Below are 18,794 nucleotides of genomic sequence, written 5' to 3'. Positions count from 1 at the left end.
CTCCCCCGCCCCCCACGGGGCTGAACTGGTGTGCTTCATGCTGGCTCTAAAGGCTGACATGCTCTTGTGGGGGAGGAGGTGAGGACGGGGGTGGGAGCAGCTTCTCCCGGCCCCCAGCCCCAGCCCCTGGCCCCCTACAGTCGCAAGGCCAAGGTCAGGCACGACTCAGAGAGAGGTGGAAAGACTACCGACCAGCCATCTGCTTCTCCTTACTCCTTCTCTTTTTCTCCAGTCTCCGCAGCCGCTTCTCCTCCCGCCGCCGGGCCTCCTCCTCCTCCTGGTGCTGCCGACACTTGTGGAAGTTCTCCACCACCACGCCCACAAACATGTTCAGGACAAAGAAGGCCACGATGAGCAGGAACGAGATGAAGTACAGGAGCATCCAGGGGTTGTGGTTCATGATGGGCTGGCAGGGAGCAGGAAGGACAGGAGGAGCCATCAGCCCTGGGGGACTGTCTCAGGTGCTGCCCCATCACCTGAGTCCTTTAAGACGGGGCCCACAAACTCTGTGAGCTACAGGGACCCAGCAGGGGCTGGAAACAAACCGTGTGGGTTCAGTGTTCGGCAGTAGGGAGGGGTGGGGACTGTGGCAAAGTGGAGAGTGGCTCTATCTAAAGGGGAAGCTGCGTCTTTGTTCCTGCTGATTCCGGCTGGGGGAATGCAAGTCCAGGGTTCCCAGATCTTTGCATTTCTCCTGAACAGGCCCACGTCTGGATTTTCATGTGCAATTCGCCAATTTTTAAATGCTCACCACCAATTCAAAGTATTTAAACGTGTTGCAAAGCCAATAAGACATGCCTGGGTTTGGCCCTCAGGCTGCCAGTCACAGCCTCTGCCGTGAGAGGCAATGTCTCTTCGATGGCATTTTCCCAGCCTGCCTTGCCCTCTTTCTCTCTAGTGCTGGCACTTGTCATGCCTGGAGCCGGCCCATGCTGAGTGCCCTCAGCCCCAACATGGGTCCTGCCCGCCTCGAACCTACCTGCTGGTCCACACCCACGGCATCCAGCCCATCGTACATGATGTCCACCCAGCCGTCCTTGGAGGCCAGCACGAACAGGGACATCAGGGCCTAGGGGGAGGGGGAGAAGGAGAGACCATCGGAAATTTAGGATGTGTGGCCAAACCACCCACTACCTGTCCTCAAAGCACCTCCTGGCAGCAGCTTGGGGGACCCCAGCCCCTCCGAGGTCAGGCTGGGGTCACACTCCAGGCCTCTGGAGGGCTCCAAAGCTGGAATGAAACCAGAAGGGCCGTGGGACGTGATCAGACCCTCTGAACTTCAGAAACCAAAACCGGGGTGGGCCGGGGAAACACACCCGCAAAACCAAGGGAAGTACTTCTTTTTGTACGTCTCCCTGTTTCTGGGAATGCGGAGTGAGAAAAGGAATCGTCTTGACACTGTGCCTGCACCCTGAGACGGAAACATACAGCTCGTCTCACTGCATCCTTCCTGTGGCCTCCAAGGGAGACACCGCTAGGACCTGTTCACCAGCCGAGGAGACAGGCTCTGGCAAGGCCATTGCCCTGCAGGCATCATTAAGGCGGACTTGTGTCCTCTGGGGATTCCTGCCACCACTCCCACCTGCACCTCACAGCCTGGGGCTCACCTGGCCGAGGTTGTCAAAGTTGTACTTGTGCCGGACCCACCGGTAACTGGCTTCGGCACAGTCAGACTTGTTGGTGATGTTCCTGGTGTCCTCACCCTGGCACACGAAGAACTTCCCTTTGAAGAGCTGGACACACATGTGCCCGGAGACAGGGAGAAGTGAGCTGTGACCACCGGACGCCTAGAACTCCCAGCCCGCCTCTCCCAGCAGCCCTGGGGCCTAACAGCTCTGCGCGCATCCTGGGTGAGCGTAGGGGGCTCAGCCCTGGGATCAGCGGAGTCAGGGAACCTCCCCTGAAGGCACCCCTTCCTCTGGGCTCCTCGGAGCAGAGCCCGAGAGAGGGGAGGGAAGGGTGGCTACTGAAAAAAGGGTGAAAGGATGGGAAGAGCCACTCCTACAAAGGGCTGGGGGGCTGGTTCTCCAAGTGGGGTCCCTGGACCAGCATCAGCATCATCTGGGAATGTGCTATAATTACCAATTCTCAGGTCCACCCAGACCCACTGAATCAGACAGTCTGGGAGAGGGGCCAAGTGATCTGGTTTAATGGTGGGGGTGGGCTAGGTGTCATTGACCCCACTTTACAGATGAGGAAAACTGAGGCTCAGAAAAGTAAATTCACTCATTAAGGTTGTATAACCTTATACGACCAGAAAGGGGGCTCAAGCTCAGGTCTGTGTGGCTGGACAGCTCACCCTCACTCCAGAACAGACCAGGCTATGGCTGTGGGTGAGGAAGGGATTTGAGGAACGAGGACCAGGGGGCCTGGGCAGCAGCTCAGGACAGACCTAAATCCCCTGGAAGAGCCCCAGACAGGGCTCAACAATGGCTTCCTCTCCTCCTCCAAGCAGGCTGGGGAGAGAGGGAAGGGAAGGGGCACTGCTCGTGCGGGGAAGCACCACACGGCCTTGGCAACTGTACCTGAGCCGGGTCCCCAGGGCTAGAGAATTCCAGGAAACTGGGAACAGCCCCCTCCCCTCCCCAGGGCAGAGAAGACATCCAGAAAGTCAAAGGAAAGGAGGGGGACAGGGGTAGCCACTCAGGAGCTCCCCTGCTGCCCCAACCGCCAGCTGTCTACCCTGCAGCTGAAACAGCTGGAGCCAGGGGCTCGGGAAGACAGGGTGGAGGGGCTCCCAGAGGCGCCTGCGGAATCCTATAGGCAGCTCCCGCTCTGTTTCCTCCAAAGCCAAGTTCCCTCCCTGGGCCAGAGGCCAAGTTTCCCCTGCAGCCCCCACTTCCTGCCTCGTCTGGGGTCTGCACCCGCCTGCCTGCCAGCACGCCGCTAACCTGGCCCAGCTGTCTGGGCCCTGGATCCCCAGGCCTGGCCTGCAGCCCACCCCACTCCAGCAGGGAAGGCAGGGAGGGGATCCCGGAGCAGACCGTGGGCCTGTGCCAGCGTCTGCACTCCGAGTGCAGTGCACGAAGGGGGTGGAACAGCAGCCTGCAGCTGTCACAGGTCAGAAGCCTCTCTGAGGCCCTCGTCCCCTTCGGGCCCTCTTCCAGGCTCCCAGTTCTCTGCAAAGTGCCCAGGCAGCCAAGAGGCCCAAGGCCCGAGGTCTGGAGGAAAGCATCCCTGCTTCTTCCTTTCTGGAATAAAGGTGGCGCCAGCTTGGGTCTCGCCATCCAAGGACCCAGAGGAGAGCCACTCCTTAGGCTTCGGCTGACAGCTGCCCTCCGCCCCGACCCCCACACACCTGCACCCCCAGGATGCCAAAAATGATGAAGAAGGCACAGCAGATGACCACGATGTTGCCGATGGGCTTCAGCGAGGACATCAGCGTCTCCACCACCAGCTTCAGGCCCTGTGCCCGGCTGATCACCCTGGGGAGGGAAGGGATGAGAGGGGTTCCCCCAGCTCAGACACTCCCCTGTCCCTTGCCCTGCTGCCCCGCCTCCCGATCTTGGTTCCTTGGTCCCCTGGGCTCAGGTTGAGGGAAGAGGTTGGCTTTCTGGGCTGGCTGGGCAGAGCGGTCCTCTTTTCCTGGGACTCCTGCCGCCAGGATGCCCACCCGCCATCTCTCAAAACAGGAAGCCGATGCTCCCGCTCTCATTTCCCCTCTCGGGATGTCAATGACGACCTGGGGGAGCTAGGTGGGGACTCAACTCAAGAAGGGTGTTCACCGGGGATGCCGTGTGTTGCAAGGACAGGGACATACACTTGTAAGGAGCATGCAGGGGGCGGCCAGGGAGGGAATGGGGTGTGGCTTGTCACTGCTTGGGAAGCATCACTAGTCAGTCAGTATAGTCCCCATCCGTGTCCCCAGTCATGGACAATCGACTCTGGCCTGGGGATGGGAGGTGACTGCCTCCCTGGGGAGGGTTCCTGAGAGGGTGGGCACCTGCTACATCTGGAGGGTGGCCCCTGAGAGGGGCATGAAGGTAGAGAAAGCAAGGAAAGGCTTCACCAGGGAGGGCAGAGTGTCCCCCTTGAAGGTACCACCCAGGGCCCTTTGTACTGTGCCCTGCACAGGGCCAGGGGCACAGCCGCTCTGAGCAGTATGTCCTCTAGGGAGTGTCCCTGAGGGAGGTGCCCAAGGACAGGAGCTCCTCAGCCCGTAGTGTCAGCCGAATGATGGGGGGGTTCTCTGTGGGGGTCACAAGCAGGAAGCCGGGGCAGGCGAGGTTCTCGCTCTAGGTGGCCACGAGGCAGCATCTGGCGGGGGCTCACCTGAGCGGGCGCAGGGTCCGCAGCAGCCGCAGCACCCGCAACATGCCCAGGATCTTGGTGCCGCTGTCCGAGACCATGGACACCAGGATGTCGATGATGGAGATGAGCACCAGCAGCCCGTCCAGCACGTTCCAGCTGCTGCGCAGGTACGCCTGCTCCCCGAAGCACCAGCCCAGCGCCACCACCTGGGGATGCCCGCCACACCACCGTCACCACCGCCCCCCGGGGGCCGCAGCCCGGCCCTCCGCCCCCCAGGGACCCACGCAAGCCCCTCACCTTCACGGTCATCTCCGCCAGGAAGACCACGGTGAAGACGTAATTGGAGAGGGTCAGGAAGATGCGCTCCTGCAAGAGAGAGCAGGCGGGTGTTGCCTATCGGGGCCTCTCCTCGGGCTGAGTCTGCGCGGCATACAGAAACCAGGATTGTTCCAACATTCAACTCAGAAAAACGACCCCTCCTTTCCCCAACAAGGCAGATAAGCTCCTCTGCCTACCCCCTCACACACACACACACACACACACGCAGTGCTAGGCTCCTGACTCACTTGCTCCCCTGCCCTGAACAGAACTGCTCCCCTCCCCAGAGTGGCCTGGAGCTGGGGATGATCCCCCCATAGTGCTGTCATCTGAGCCCCATCTCTCAGGCCCTATCCCGATTTCTGTCTTAAAACTGGGGCAGGATTTAACTTGATCTCCAGCCCCCCACCCCCATTCTACTCTCCTCCTGCTCCACGGACTCCCTTTCCTGCTGTGTGCCCCAGAAATGGAGCCACAGGGCGAGCTGGGGGCCTGAGGGCGGCTGTGCATGCCCAGGTGCAGGTTTGTGCTGGGCACAGGCTGGGGCAGGAGGGGGAGAAGGCGGCCCAGCCCCTGATCGCTGTGGGCGGATTCCATTGCTGGGAGGCCAAGAGAGGAGCGAAGAGGACCGCAGAGGCAGCAGGCAGAGCTGAGTGTCAGCGAGAGCAACGGAGAAAGGGGAAAGAGAACATGCATGCGGCAGCTAGAGATGGAGGAGCCGAATGGAGCGGTCGGGGGAGAGATCGGGACCAGTGTAACCAGCGGCCCTTGCCCCACCCCACACAGGCCCAGGGGTGGGAGTCCCCAGTGCTGTGCTCACTCATCCACCTCTTCCTGGGCTGGCCCCTCCATCCCTCAGGGCTCTACCCGCCCCTCCCCCCCCCGCCTGGCTGGAGCCCACCCTAATGGAAGCCAGAAGCCACCACAGCACTGACATCTGAACAATGGTGGGAGGCAGTGAGGGGGGACGGGGCGCCACCTCCAAGCAAGTGGGCAAGATGCCATGAGAGGCAACAGAGCCGCCCCCACCCACCCCTCTTGGACCACATCATGTCGGGGGAGGGGCTCTGATGCCAGGCTGGGGAGAGAGCTCCCAGAACAGCTGGGCCCACCCCGAAGAGGCTGGCCCCTGGGAGTACGTCCGGATACTCAAGCCTCTGGACTGTCCTTCTGAGAAGGACTGACAGGTTCATGGCCAAGCAGAAGTGACCAGTGTCCCCCCGACCCCCTTAGGGCCCCTGAAAACCTATTTTTTGTGACCTGGCAGGACCATGAGAGCCAAGGCAGCTTCCCTCTCCTGTTCTGCATCCCCCATCAATGCATGGGTCATGGGCCATGGGGTCATAGGTGAAACCGAGACCCTTCGCCAGGAGCAGGGAAAGCAAGACAGCTCTGCCCAGCCAGGACCAGTCTCGCTGTTTGCATCATCCCAACACTCACCGACTCACACAGGGGCCTCACAAGGCTCTGGCTCACGAGAACACGCCGTCTGCAAATAGCCGGGGTGCGACGGAGCTCGCTTTCCACCCAGGTAAGGAGCAGAGCCCACTCCCCTAGCTGGGCTGGTGCATCGCAGAGGGAGACAGAGGCAGGAGGAGAGGGGCAAGGTGCCCGTCGCCAGGGTGGGAGTCAGGGGGGCCTAAGGGAGAGTCCTGGCTCCCTCCCTCTGTGTGGTCCTGGGTCTCCTTGCCCACCCTGCTGGCTACCCCGGGAGGGGCCTGGCACCGAGCAGGCACTCAACAGCCACCATGTGTCGTCCTGGGGACTCACAGCGCTGTGCGGGTCGATCTTGGGGCGCTCCATGGCAATGGTGATGCAGTTGAGGAAGATGATGACGAGGACCACGTGGTCGAACATCTTGTGCGTGATGATCCGGTGACACAGGAGGCGGAACCTGCTCCAGGACAGAGGCCAAGGCTGAGCGGGAGGCAGGGCAGGGCAGCAGTGAGAGGCATCGTCCGAGGCCCCTCCCCCTCCTGGGCCCTCCCAGCCCGAGGCCCCTCTCTCACACACTCCCACGTCTGGGGACACTGCTCACATCTCTGGGATGACGGCACAGGATACTCTCCCGTGAGGAGAGGCTGGGGTACAGGTCAGGGGACCCCCTGCTTACCTTGACTGAGGAGGGAAGATGTAGGCAGACCAAGAGTCTCGCTCTCGGCAGCAGGCAGGGAGCCGGGCTCGGATCCACGCTCTCATCCGCTCCCCTTTGCTCTGGGGAGGATCACAGGGGTGAGAGCAGGGCCAGGCTTCCGAGTCCCCGACCCCTCGTTCTTTTGTAGCAGCTCCACGGCCCCCACTCCTTGCCTACCGTCCCCCAGCCGTGTTTCTTCCTGCATTCCTGAAACCACCTTCCCACCTCCCTCTAAGGCCCTTTTGTCCCCTGAGCATCCCTCATCCTTCATCTCCCCCCTCCTCCCTTGCCCAAGCTCTCCACCTTTTCCCATCTCTGCCTCCAGCTCAGCCCTCGCCTGCCATTCCTCCTTCCCTCCCTGCTGGGCTTGGAAGTGCATCAATTATCAAACGCTGTACCCATCACAGCTGTCTGTTCAAAGACACACCTGGGATGAGGGGACCCTGGCCTCTTCTCCTCACGTGATAACTGGGAGGTCCTGTGCCCCATCCCAGGGCTAAAGGTGGTGGCTGGGGACTGGGGGAGGGGGGTAATGGGTAAGGATGGGTGTGAAGTCGAGGCTGTGATGAGGTCCAGATGAAACAGGGGGACAGGAGAGGGCATCAGTTTGGCGAGATGAGTGATGGGTCTTTCTGAGTCACAGGGGGAGGACCATGAAAGATTCATACACATCTGTCCAAAACCATTCATATCCACCAAGGACCGCAGACACACAGCCCCGGGGGTGATGAGGATCTGGGGCTCAGCGAGGCCAGGAGAGGGAATAAAGGGGGTGTTTGAAGCTCAGCCTCCGGGGCCGGCACCCTGATATCCCTTGGGTGTGATGGTAAACTTCCTGAATGCCATAGAGCTGGGAGGGGCTGTCCACCCCTGCCCCAGGCCAGGCATAGCTCCTCTCACTCAAGGTCGGGGATGAGTGGGTGCAGTCACTGTGCCCACAGGGGCCTCACCAGGTTGCCCTCGTCATCGCCATCATCTCCATCCAGTGGGGGGTCGTCGGGGTGCAGGGCCCGGGCCAGGCGCCCCGAGGCCGACTTGCCATTGCAGCCCTGGTGCTCAGAGGCGGAGCTGCGGCCGCTGGCTGTGCGGTGCAGCCCGGGCACCTGCAGCGTGTCTGGCAGGTCAAAGGAGCTCTTCGCCTCCCGCTCCAGGGAGCCCCTGTGGCGACGGTCGCTGCCTGCTGGGCTGGCCCGCTCCTCCTCTGAGCTCTCCTCTTCGTCCTGGCTCTCCTGGCCCTCGCCCGACAACAGGGACCTCCGCTCCCCACTCGGGCTCCTCCGCTTCAGGCTGGGGGCCCGGCCCAGGCTGTTGCGGCTGGAGCGCCTGCTGGCCCAGCTGCTTGCTGCGCTCCAGGGGCTGTGCGGAGAGCTCCGGGCACTCGGCTGGGGATGAGCAGAGGAGAGGGTGGCCTCAGCCAGAGTCACGTGGCCCTGCATCCCCCCCAGACACCCCATCTCCTGTGAGCCTCCTGGCATCACACCAGGTGCGGAGGCAGGATGGGCAGGAGCCTGGTGTCGGATGCCTGGATCCAGGTCCAGGCTTATTCCAACCGGCTGTGTGACCGTGGCCAAGTTACTGACCCTCTCTGTACCTCAGCTCCTCACCTGTAAACTAGATGGGACACGGGCACCTATTCCACATTCAGTTGGTGAGAGAAGCCTGATACCAGCTGGTGGCAGTACAAAGCACTGGTCAGAGCGTCGGCCCTGACACCGGCCTCCTGGACTAACATGCTGGTTCCATCACCTACTGGCTTCGGAGCTTCCCACAAATCACTTGGGCAACCTGAGATGCAGGTCCCCAAATAGGGAGAGTAACAGCACCTACTTTATAAGGTTGCTATGAGGGTTCAACGTGTCTAGGACACTATGAGCAGCATCTGGAATCAGTGACCAGCTGGGGGCTGCTATTACGATAAGGTATTAAGGAGGTACCACCACACACACACACACACACACACACACACACACACACACACACAGTTTACAAGGAGGCTCAGAGGTTGAGCCTCACTCAGTTCAGGAACAGAAGCAGCAGGATTTGAACCCAAGGCCATGGCTCCACCACATGCCTGCATTACCAGCCCTGATCGACCTCCCGGGGCTCGTCCACCCATGGCTCGGGGGTATCTGCTCAGGCCTGCCCACCTCCATCCTCTCTCCCTTCCTGATGTCCTCACATCTCCCACCGTCGGGCATCCACAGGCACCCCTACCGGTGACTTCATCTCGTGGGCTGCCCCGGGCTCCGCCGACCCGCTGCTGCTGGTGCGGCGGGAGGCAGGGCCCAGCGCCTCAGCCAGGCCGGTGCTGGAGCTCTTGGGCAGCGACATGGGCGTGGCGGCCGTGTGGATGATGAGAGGGGGCAACAGGCTCCTCTGAAGCTCTGGGTGCTCTCCCAGGGACACCACTGCGGGGGAGAGATGGGGAGACCCTGAGTCCACTCAAAGCTGGGCCAGGGCCAGGGGCTGCCCCCACCCCCGCCCCCCGGGACAGATACTCACAGGCCAAGCGCTTCTTCCTGTCCCCGTCGCCATCCAGGCTGGGGGAGAAGAAATCAGGCTCTGACTCGGACTTGGTGGCATCTCCCTAGGGGAGGGGAGCAGCGGGCCGTTAGGGAGCTGGCCCAGCAGGGGTCAGTGGGCTGGACGGAGGTCTCCCTGTCTTCACACGCACACACTACATAGAGGCCACGGGGACCAGCAACCACGGCACGAGACATGCACTGGCATCAACCAGACCACCCAGGCTTGGGGCCCGGGGCTCCCCAGGGTCCCTAACACCTGTGCCTCCCACCAGCCACACCTCAGAGAAGGCCACTGTTAGCCCAGAGCCCGCAGCACAACCAGCCTGGCTGGGACTGGCTCCAAGAATGGCCGAGGGGAGAGAGGATAGCTGGGTGGGTGGTAGCATGGGCCAGGGGAAGTCGGGGATCTGAGTGGTCACTAGAGTCTCAGTTCCAAAGGCCACCTGCACCCCCTGCCTTCCCTCCGTGGCTGCCCTCCCCGAGCCTCAGCCCCGAGGACCCCAGAAGGAAATTGAAAGGCCCCAGACAGAGTGGCTCAGCCCAAGGACGCCACTTCGGTCCCCCTGCTTCTCCCTACACCCTACCCAAGCTCCCACCCCTCCCCTGGCCCCATTTTTTACCTCTCTCTCTGTCTCTGGGACAGTTTTTTCTTCCTTCTTAGCAGGTCAGTAGGTTCCCCAGTAATTACACACTTCTCCTTAAGAAGTTATTAAAAAATACTTGATTGCTACTTTTGATAAGGACATAAATATTGCGTAATTGGCATCTCAGGGGACCATTTTCATTAACTCCGTTTGCGTCCCTAACAGAGCTTTTAATTATCAAGTGGGATCTCCAGGGGGCTGCTCGGGATGTGCAGCTCTGTGGGTCCTGCGGGAACCCTGACTTTGCCCTGAATCCGGGTGCCGGTGCAGGGAACAGCAGGGCACAGGCTCAGCGCTGGGGCCAGAGGAGGAATATGTCCCCCCCAACACCTGCTGGACCTCCTGGGAGGGCGGGGGGCCAGAGACTGGGAAGTGGATTGAAAACTCTGGCACATTCTGGCAAGAGCCATCCCTATCCCCTCATCCTCCAAAGACATGTCCTGAGCTGAGGCAGCTAGTGGGGTCTCCAACAGGGGCTCAGGGCAAGGGGGGGGGGGCGAGAGAGACGGGGGAGCACGGTCTGGGCCCCGGATGGGACTCCACTGAGGCCCGGCGACTGGGACCCCCGGGGGCCCTCTGCGTCGGCACGCACACGCGGTGCACCACACACGTGCACACAGAGGATTCTAAGTCCCTTCCTTCTCCCTCCATCCTCCGGTCTGTCGTGGGCGGAACATGCCCTTTGCGGGTGGATGGGGGCAGAGGCAAGGAGGCTCCTCTCCTCCATGTCCTCAAGGGGGAAGGGACTTAAAATCGAAGCCAGCCTCACGACACCAATGACCACCACGGCGACCACAGGTTGCACAGGAGCTGAGCGTGAACACGAGCACAGAGACATGGAGGCGGAGTGGAGGGGGCACGGGGCACGGGGCGGGGCATGCCGACTCAGGATCGCGTACCTACCCCCTGGGAGTCGACAGGCAGCTGAATACAGCTTAACTGTCCACTCGCATCTTCCCGTTTGCTGATTTCCTACAGGGAGAGGGGGAGGCAGGGGACGGGCGCTGGTCACAGGCGTTCAGACTTTCAAACATCAGCAGTGTCCAAAGAGGAGGGAGAGAAGGAGCGATGCAAACCCGACAGCAGGGGACGGGAGACACGGGGGTGGGAGGAGAAAGGGGAGAGAGCGGCCTTCCAGAATTCAGCCACAGGCTCCAGGGCCAGACGAATCTGAAGGGTGAGGAAGGAGGCCACGAAGATGGGGACAAGGGCAGGAAAGGCGATCAAGCCCCCGGGTAGTTCTAACAGCAGCCACCATTTGCCGGGTGTGCCAGGCATCACGGCCGGCTTCACGAACACTAGCTTGCTTCCTCGCCAGGCGGGGAGCAGGTGCTGCCAGAGCAATCTTAGAGGAGGCACCCCAGGTCTGGAAAGACTGTGCCCGTCATACAGAGAGTCAGAGGTGCCTCGGGGCCTCGCACCTAAGACTCTAGCTCCCCCTTCCTGGCTGGGAGGCAGCAGGCTGGGGGAATGGGCAGGAGCGGGGTGGGGGTGGGGGGAGGAGGAGTGGGTGGAAGTCAGAGGCTGGGGAGGAGACCAGGTCAGGATTGAGAACAGGCCTCCTAACTCCCATCCCTTCTGCCTTCGTCCCTCCCCATCAGAACGGCTCCTGCTGCTCCAACGGGGATGGGATGTGACAAGGAACACTGGGATGACAGCTATGATGTTGTTTAATATCAATTAATGGCCTCACACAGGGCCTGCTGCCTGTTCATTTAATTAAGTGTGTGGATGATAAATATACAGGGGTTCAGGGCACTGCCCCCTGCAAGTCAGGAAATCTACAGCCAGCCGGCTCCGGCCCCTGGCGGCGCGGCAAGGCCAGCAGGGGACCACTCTCGAGGCTCCTGCTAATGACATCCAAAGAAATGAAGGCAGCCACTTCCTCCACGAGGTGGGCTGCCTCACATGCCACCACAGCGGCAAGAACCAGACTCCCCTGCCAGATTGTGGGGCTCCCAGAGCCACCGGGGCAGCCCCCTGAAACTCGGTACAGGAGGAGGCAGGCGTCTCTGGAGATATGCAGGCCACCGGCATCGAGCGCCCCCCCTGCACCCAGGTGCTGGCTCACGTGCAGGACAGCGAGCAGCTGGCCCAGCCCCTCTGCAGGCCCTCCACGGCCATGCCACTGCCCACCCCATGGGGCGGGTGTTGGCGCTGCAATCCTGTCTCCATTCCGTCCAGCCCCGAAGCAGCAGGCCCTGCTGGAGACCCTCCCAGGAGTCACTTGTCCTCTGAAGGTGGAGGAGGCTGTGGCCCCAGGTCCTGGCTGGCCCCTTAGGCTGAGGCAGGCCCACAGGCCACGAACAGGGCCAGAGTGACCAGGCCAGGCCCGAGGGCCAGGCTGCTCTCTTCCCACACACAGACGTAGCTGCTGCCTAGCAACCGGGCCGGCTCAGCGGCACTCGATTTAACAAGGTGTTCGCTGAAAAAGGCCGCGGTGGGAGGGGGCTGTCTGTGCTGGGCACCGCCAGGACTGCCCAGGTGGCTATTGGCCAGTTGAGGGAAGCAGAACAGGCTTGGGGTGCTTTCCAGTTCCCCCCACATAGTTCCACAGCAATTATTCTAGGGGAATCTTGGCTGTCAGGAGCTGTGGCCTGGGAGGGGCTGAAGGACCGTGTCCCCACTCTGCTCCTCCTCCCACAGGCTAAGAGCCGTGGCTGAGAATGGTGGGTCTCCATAGAGACCCTGGCTTTTGTGGGAGCATGGTGGCACCCCTTCACCCTTCACACCCCAGGGAACTACCCAGTCAGTGTCTGCTGCAGGGAGAGCACCAATGTCTCTCCCTCCTGCAAGAGGCCCGCCGTCACCAAGGCAGGGCTCCACCAGCGGCCCTCACCACCCAGCAGGAGGAGAGGCGATAATGGGGAGCTACAGAGTTACAGGGGGCGCCGGAGAAGGCCAGTGAGGGACAGATGCCCCTGCACCCCACCAGCCTGGCCCTCGGGGAGCAGCCCTCCCTCGCAAAGCTGGGAAAAAGGCGGAAAATAGATTTTTGTTTTTCCACCGTGTGCCGGGTATTTATAGACCAGGCCGCAGCGGGAGTTTCCATCCGGGTCACCCACAGAGAACTGGACCGAGCGCTCCTCCACACCTAACCTGGAGCGTTTCTAGGTTGGGTCAACCTCCCCGGGTGCACGGCACCGGGCTGGGCCTGGGGCGGGCAGAGGGGCAGGGCGGAGGGAGAGGAGGAGGGTGCAGCCTTTCGGGCAGAGGCTGTGCCCCGGCCCGGCACGGGCGGGATCAATGTAAGTCAATATTAATTGATGACGCTGCCTGTGATGGAGGTGATGGAGCCGGGGCTGGAAATAGGACGCTCATCTCTGCCATCCCCGCAGCTAATTGGGCTCATTTCTCACCCTGGGCAGCTCGGCCCTGCCCGGGCCCTGGTGGCATCTTCATCATCTCAGCCAGAGCTCAGATGACTTGCACACAAGCTTCCCCCCACCCCTCAGCTCAGATGGGTCCTCCCAGATGTCCCCGAGAACACCTATACTCAGGGATCCAGACGCCCTGTGTGCTGACACTTGTCTAGCTTTCTGAGGAAGGGTTTAGCCGACTTTGAAGGGGAAGCCCACTGGGCAGCTAACCTGGGGTCCCAAAGACACCCCCTCACATGCACCCTATTTCCTGAGTGCCAAGAGGCTTCCTGAGACCTGGCGCCTCCCACCCTTAGTCGCCCCCACCTAATCTGAAGGGTGCTTCCTGCAGAACCTGCCAGGCCCCCAAAGGTCAGGCTGGGCAGCTGATTCCTCCTGGAAATGGACCGTTGCGGGCAGGGGGTTACCTCCGCCTGGAAGCCCTCCACCAGAATGGCGACAAGCAGGTTAAAGAGCACGTAGTTGCCAAAGGTCATGAGGGCAATGAAGTAAAGGGCAGCCCAGGACGACGTGGAGGCCATTCCGTTGTAGAGCACCTTGTTCCAGTCCTCCTGGGTCAGGATCTGTGGGCAGAGGGCGGGAGTCAGGGCATTGGCCAGGGTCACTTCACCACCACTGCCCACCCTGTCCTGCTGCCCTCGCACCTGAAAGACGGTGACTATGGCCCAGAGCAGGGAGTCAAAATTCTTCCGGTCCGGCAGCGTGTCCCCGTCCCGCTCGGATGCAAATTTGCAGCCGAAGAGGTGCATGCCCAGGATGCTGCAGACACAGGAGCCACGGGATGGGCTCAGCCCCAGCAGCCCCGCCCCCGAGGCCCCTCCCCACGGGCACCCGCCCTCACCTGAAGATGAAGATGAAGAGCATGAGCAGCATGCAGAAGGTGGCCACGTTGTCCATGGTCTTCATGAGCACCACGAGCTGCCGCTGCAGCGCCGGCAGGAAGCGCACCAGCTTCAGCACCCGCATCAGGCGGAAGGTCCGCAGCACCGACAGGCCGCCCCCCTGCTGGCCCACGATCTCCCACACACTGCAAGGGGGTGGGGGCGGGGAGCCTGAGCCTGGTGGGCATGCCCACCCCCCGCCTGCCCCTCCCTTTACGAAGGGCCAGCAGCACCCGGGGGCCTGGATTGGCTAGCACAGCCCTCGGGCCTCCGAGATGTCAAGGATCTGGGGGACAGCTCCTGCCCTCTCCACCCTCCCGGCCAGGCCAAAGATCGCACAGCCTGGCAGTGGACAGCCCTCTCCCTCAATCGGCCAATGCAACAGCATCCAGTTATGGAATGTTCGCTTTGTTCTCTTCAAATGAAATCTAAAGCCAATTCCAAAAAGCCATAAAGCAGTTCTCCTGGCTCCTGGCTGGAGGGGATGGAGCACTTTCCCAAGGTGTTGGAAACCCTAAAGCAAGTGGTCGGCGTCTGAGATGGTTTCCAAGCACTTTGCAAGCAGGGATGGCTGGCCGGGCCTCAGACTCCCTCCAACTCCTTGCCAAGGCCAACTCCCCAGTCCTCACCCCCCCGGGCCTGCGTGGGGGTGAGGACAAGAAGTAGAAGTGGGGAGAGGAGACCGCAGAGGGGCTTGGCCAAAGGAGATGTGAGGCCAAGACCCTCCTGAGCAGGGTAGGACCGAGGGACAGGGTGGAGTGGAGCAGGGGGGGGCACAGCGAGTCCCCACCCGGGGGCGCGGCAGGGCCTGTGGGTCAGTGGGACCCCTGGAAGAGGCTGCGTGGCTCCTCGCCCCAAGCCGCCCCACGGACGCTCTTCAGGCGAGAGGCAGTGCAGGGGCGGTCGTACCTGATGACAACAATGACGCCGTCGAAGATGTTGTAGGGGTTCTTGATGTAGCCAAAGGGACCGTACACGAGCAGCTTCAGGAGCATCTCCAGGGCGAAGAGGCTGGTGAAGACGATGTTGCTGATTTCCAGGGCGTTGGTGAGCTCCTCGGGCTGCAGGGCAGGGCGGGCGTGAAGCAGCCGTGGCTTGTCCCTGAGCCCCTCACCCCAGTCTCCCCAAACATGGGACCACAGGGAGAGGAGGAGCAGGAACAGAAAGCCAGGGGTTCTGGATGCTCAGGCTTATGGGGAACACCCTCCCCCAAAGGGTCCCCCCACCATTCCCAGCTCTGGGTCTCAGATCCTGGGGCCTGCCCTGTGGGCTCTGCCCACCTCCTGCTGGCAGCTCTGAGACCCATCGGTCCTGTGCTGCCAGGTCAGCCCAGCGAGCCCAGGCCAGTGGCGCAATGATGCTGGCCCGTGCCACGAGATGACTGCCAAGGCCTCACACGCATACCAGTCACACAGCCACCGGCAAAGGCACACGTGCTCCACAGTTACTCTGTGGACTTGGCAGCCTCCTCTCGGACAACTACTGGCTACCCTGCTTCCTTCCAGACAACGCACCAACAAACGTCACGCACAAACACGCATACGCACACCAACGTGCTGATACACAGAAGGGAACCCCCAAGAAGGGCTGTCACAGAGAAGGAGGCTCCGGAAGCTGCTACCGGAGACTAGGACACCTCGGTTCCTTCTGTCCACTCACTGTGTGACCTTCAGGAATGAGGACCAAGGACACACCTCAAAGAGGTGATCAGAACTAAGGACAAACCATCTCATCTGCTTCTCCAGCTCACTAGTCACCGCCCTCCCTTCCTCCTCTTTTCAATATTAAGTGCTGACGGCATGCCTAGAACTGCACCGGGTACGAAAGGGGCTGCACAAACATGCCAGCCATGCCCTCTGCTCCCGGGAGCTCAGCAGCTGGCTGGAAGCAAGGTGTACGCACACAGCACAGCTGAATGACCGCCAGAGGCCTGGGATGCTTCCGTGACAAACTACATGACCCAGACAGTAAATCCGGGAGCTCGGGGACAGAAGGTGAGAGAAGGACACGCCAGGAAAGCCTTCGTCAGCAGCCAGCATTTGACATGAACTCTGAACGGTGAGTGGGGTCTCTCCAAGCAGAGGGGAGGGAAGGCACCACAGGTCCAGCACAAGAAACGAGCCCTGTGCCTGGCCGGTGTGGCTCAGTGGTTGAGCATCAACCTATGAACCAGGAGGTCACGGTTCAATTCCCAGTCAGGGCGCATGCCTAGGTTGTGGGCTCGATCCCCCATGGGAGGCGTGCAGGAGGCAGCCAATCAATGATTTTCTCTCATCATTGATGTTTCTGTCTTTCTCTCTTTCTCCCTTCCTCTCTGAAATCAATTAAAAAAATTTTAAAAAAAAAAAAAGAGAGAGAGAAAGGGAGGGGTGTGGCTGAGCTGGAGGTCCGGGTGGAGATGATTGGTTCAGCAGAGCCCACTGCCCATCGGGTGCAGTGTTTGACCATTCAAAAGCCCAAGCTCCATGGCAGCCACTCAAGGATAATAAATAAATAAGCAGGTGAAGCTCCTAGTCCTTCAGACACCTCACCCTGTTAACCTGGCTGCCTCATCTGGCCGGCTGTCCAGGTAGGTCACCCAAGCCTGGAGCCAAGCCCTGGACGCCACCAAATGGATCCTACCGGCCCCAATCCGTGTGACCAACCTGGGTGGAAGTGGGGAGAATTGGGAGGAAAGGCCTCTGACTGCCAGGTGAGGCGCGTCTGGAGGTCCGTGGCTGCTCAGGAAGAGAGAAGCTCTCAACTGGGCATGCGTCCTCTCCAAAGGCTGGCCTGGGGGGCAGAGCCAGGGTCAGCAGGCAGGGCCGAGAGCCAGCTGCCCAGAGAGTGAGTGGCTGTCACAGGGGCCGGTGTGGCACGGAGCCCGTGGCTCCGGTAGATCTGAATAGAGTCTTTTCTCCCCAGACGGCGAGTGGGGGCAGGAGAGGGCACCGCCACCTGACCTAGTGAACAGGGTCACAGAGAGACAGGACCTTTGTCCACTGCCTGTGAGCGTGGAGCAGGTGGTGGGGAGGGGCTTATGTCAGGACAGAGAAAGCCCAGGGCGCAGAGCCCTCCTGAGAGAGTGGATCCCCCACTCTGTGCTCCCAAGTCCAGTCTCCCCAGAAGCTGTGATCGGCGAGCCTGCCTCCCTGTCACTCTGCCACCTGCCCAGTTGTTCGCTCTGGGATCGGATAAAGAAGGGGCACATAGACCACACAGGTGCGATATTTTGCGGGTCCCCCGGCTCGTGCCTCTTACCTCATGCCATCCACACAACAGCGGTCACACCGGGGGTTTATAGATGAACAAAAGAAGTCAAGAAGATGGTGAATGACAGGTTCAAAGTCACAGGGCGGGGAGAACGAGGGAGGGCGCCCAACCCACCTCACTCTGACTCCAATAAATACCAAGCAGGACCAAACCCAACATGGTGACAGCAACAGGCCTGTGAATCAGATACCCGGATGGACTGAATATACTATGTACCTTCTAATGAACATAAAATTACATTTCACATGAACATAGATGTATGAATGAAGAACAAGTTGAGCCCAGGCAGGGTGGCTCAGTGGTTGAACGTCAACCTATGAACCAGGAGGTCACAGTTGGATTCCCCATCAGGGCACATGCGGGCTGGGTCCCAGTGTGGGGCGTGCAGGAGGCAGCCGATCAATGATTCTCTCTCATCACTGATGTTTCTCTCTCTCTCTCCCTTCCTCTCTGAAATCAATAGAAATATGTCTTAAAAAAAGAACAAGTTGACTTGAAAACGTAACTGAAATACACTATGTACATAGAGCAAATACATTATACCTCAACAATAAAAATGAATACAACTTTTTTAAGTAGCTGGACGCCCTGTAGTCTTTGTTATCGTGAATTTACTCCGTCAGTGAGCCCTAAAAGTACAACTACTACCAGGCGTGTGGAGGGAGGATGTTTTCATCATGTCCTAACGTTATCCCTGGGGTAGAGACAGTCTGTACCCGGTGTTCATTGGCACACACATGCTCACACACGCTCACAAACCAACTGAGAGCCTCATCAGAAGGATGGTGCAGGGCTCCCCCAAGGCCTACGTGATGGATCCTTATCGGGGTGCGAAGTGGGGAGGCGGGGAGGCAGAAAAGCCTGAAGCCTCCGCCTCATCCCTCCAGGCAGCTCAGGGACTGGAGAAGCAGGTGGGAGGGCCGGGCCCTCTCCCTCAGCCCGTCCTCTCTCCCCTCCACACACTCACTGGGCGCACATAGGGGCAAGGCCTATCCTCTCCCAGGACCCTGGGACCCCCCGTGATCCATGGGAAAAAGCCCTCCTCCCCCAGACATCCAGGTCTGTCCAAGTTACTAAATCGGAGGCTGGGAACATTCTGCAAATGCAGGACGAGGGCGCAGAGACACAATCTTAGCAACAGAGTTGCCCCAGGGACCAGAGCCGTGATCCCGGGCCTCCGCAGCAGCGAAGGGGTGGGGAGGGAGCCAACTTCTGCTAGCACCCTCGCCAGGCCCGCAGGGCTGGTGCCTTCCTCCCGGAAGGTCACTTCCTCCCTGCCTCCTCCACAGCCTGCTCCCAAGGTGTGGTCATTGAAAGGAGGTGGCTTGGGTGCAGGGCTAGGTCCGGCCGAGCGTTTCTCTGCATCTGTCCACGCGGCCCCCAGCCCCCCTAGAGCCCATGTCCTAATG

General features: G+C 60.7%; 1 protein-coding gene across 12 annotated transcripts in view; it reads right to left on the bottom strand.

The window, feature by feature from the left end:
- CACNA1G (calcium voltage-gated channel subunit alpha1 G) overlaps positions 1-18,794 on the bottom strand; it is a 63,070-nt gene that overhangs the window by 18,388 nt on the left and 25,888 nt on the right. For 3 of the 12 annotated variants that reach the window (XM_036340498.1, XM_036340502.1, XM_036340505.1), the window contains exons 10-25: positions 15,043-15,194; positions 14,094-14,279; positions 13,897-14,011; positions 13,660-13,815; positions 10,776-10,844; positions 9,206-9,290; positions 8,918-9,111; positions 7,654-8,085; positions 6,683-6,783; positions 6,340-6,463; positions 4,549-4,617; positions 4,273-4,457; positions 3,299-3,425; positions 1,608-1,733; positions 980-1,069; positions 193-406 (exon numbers count right to left, since the gene is read on the bottom strand). In XM_036340498.1, the coding sequence (XP_036196391.1) occupies positions 193-406; positions 980-1,069; positions 1,608-1,733; positions 3,299-3,425; positions 4,273-4,457; positions 4,549-4,617; positions 6,340-6,463; positions 6,683-6,783; positions 7,654-8,085; positions 8,918-9,111; positions 9,206-9,290; positions 10,776-10,844; positions 13,660-13,815; positions 13,897-14,011; positions 14,094-14,279; positions 15,043-15,194 (2,425 nt within the window). Of the gene's footprint in view, positions 1-192; positions 407-979; positions 1,070-1,607; positions 1,734-2,984; positions 3,192-3,298; positions 3,426-4,272; positions 4,458-4,548; positions 4,618-6,339; positions 6,464-6,682; positions 6,784-7,653; positions 8,086-8,917; positions 9,112-9,205; positions 9,291-10,775; positions 10,845-13,659; positions 13,816-13,896; positions 14,012-14,093; positions 14,280-15,042; positions 15,195-18,794 lie in introns of all 12 variants that reach the window. The other 9 variants (XM_036340497.1, XM_036340501.1, XM_036340504.1 and 6 more) reach the window with 4 other exon arrangements.

The sequence above is a fragment of the Myotis myotis genome, unplaced genomic scaffold (genome assembly GCF_014108235.1).
Source record: "Myotis myotis isolate mMyoMyo1 unplaced genomic scaffold, mMyoMyo1.p scaffold_m19_p_17, whole genome shotgun sequence".
Lineage (NCBI taxonomy): Eukaryota > Metazoa > Chordata > Mammalia > Chiroptera > Vespertilionidae > Myotis > Myotis myotis.
This window is presented reverse-complemented; position numbering and strand designations above follow the sequence as displayed.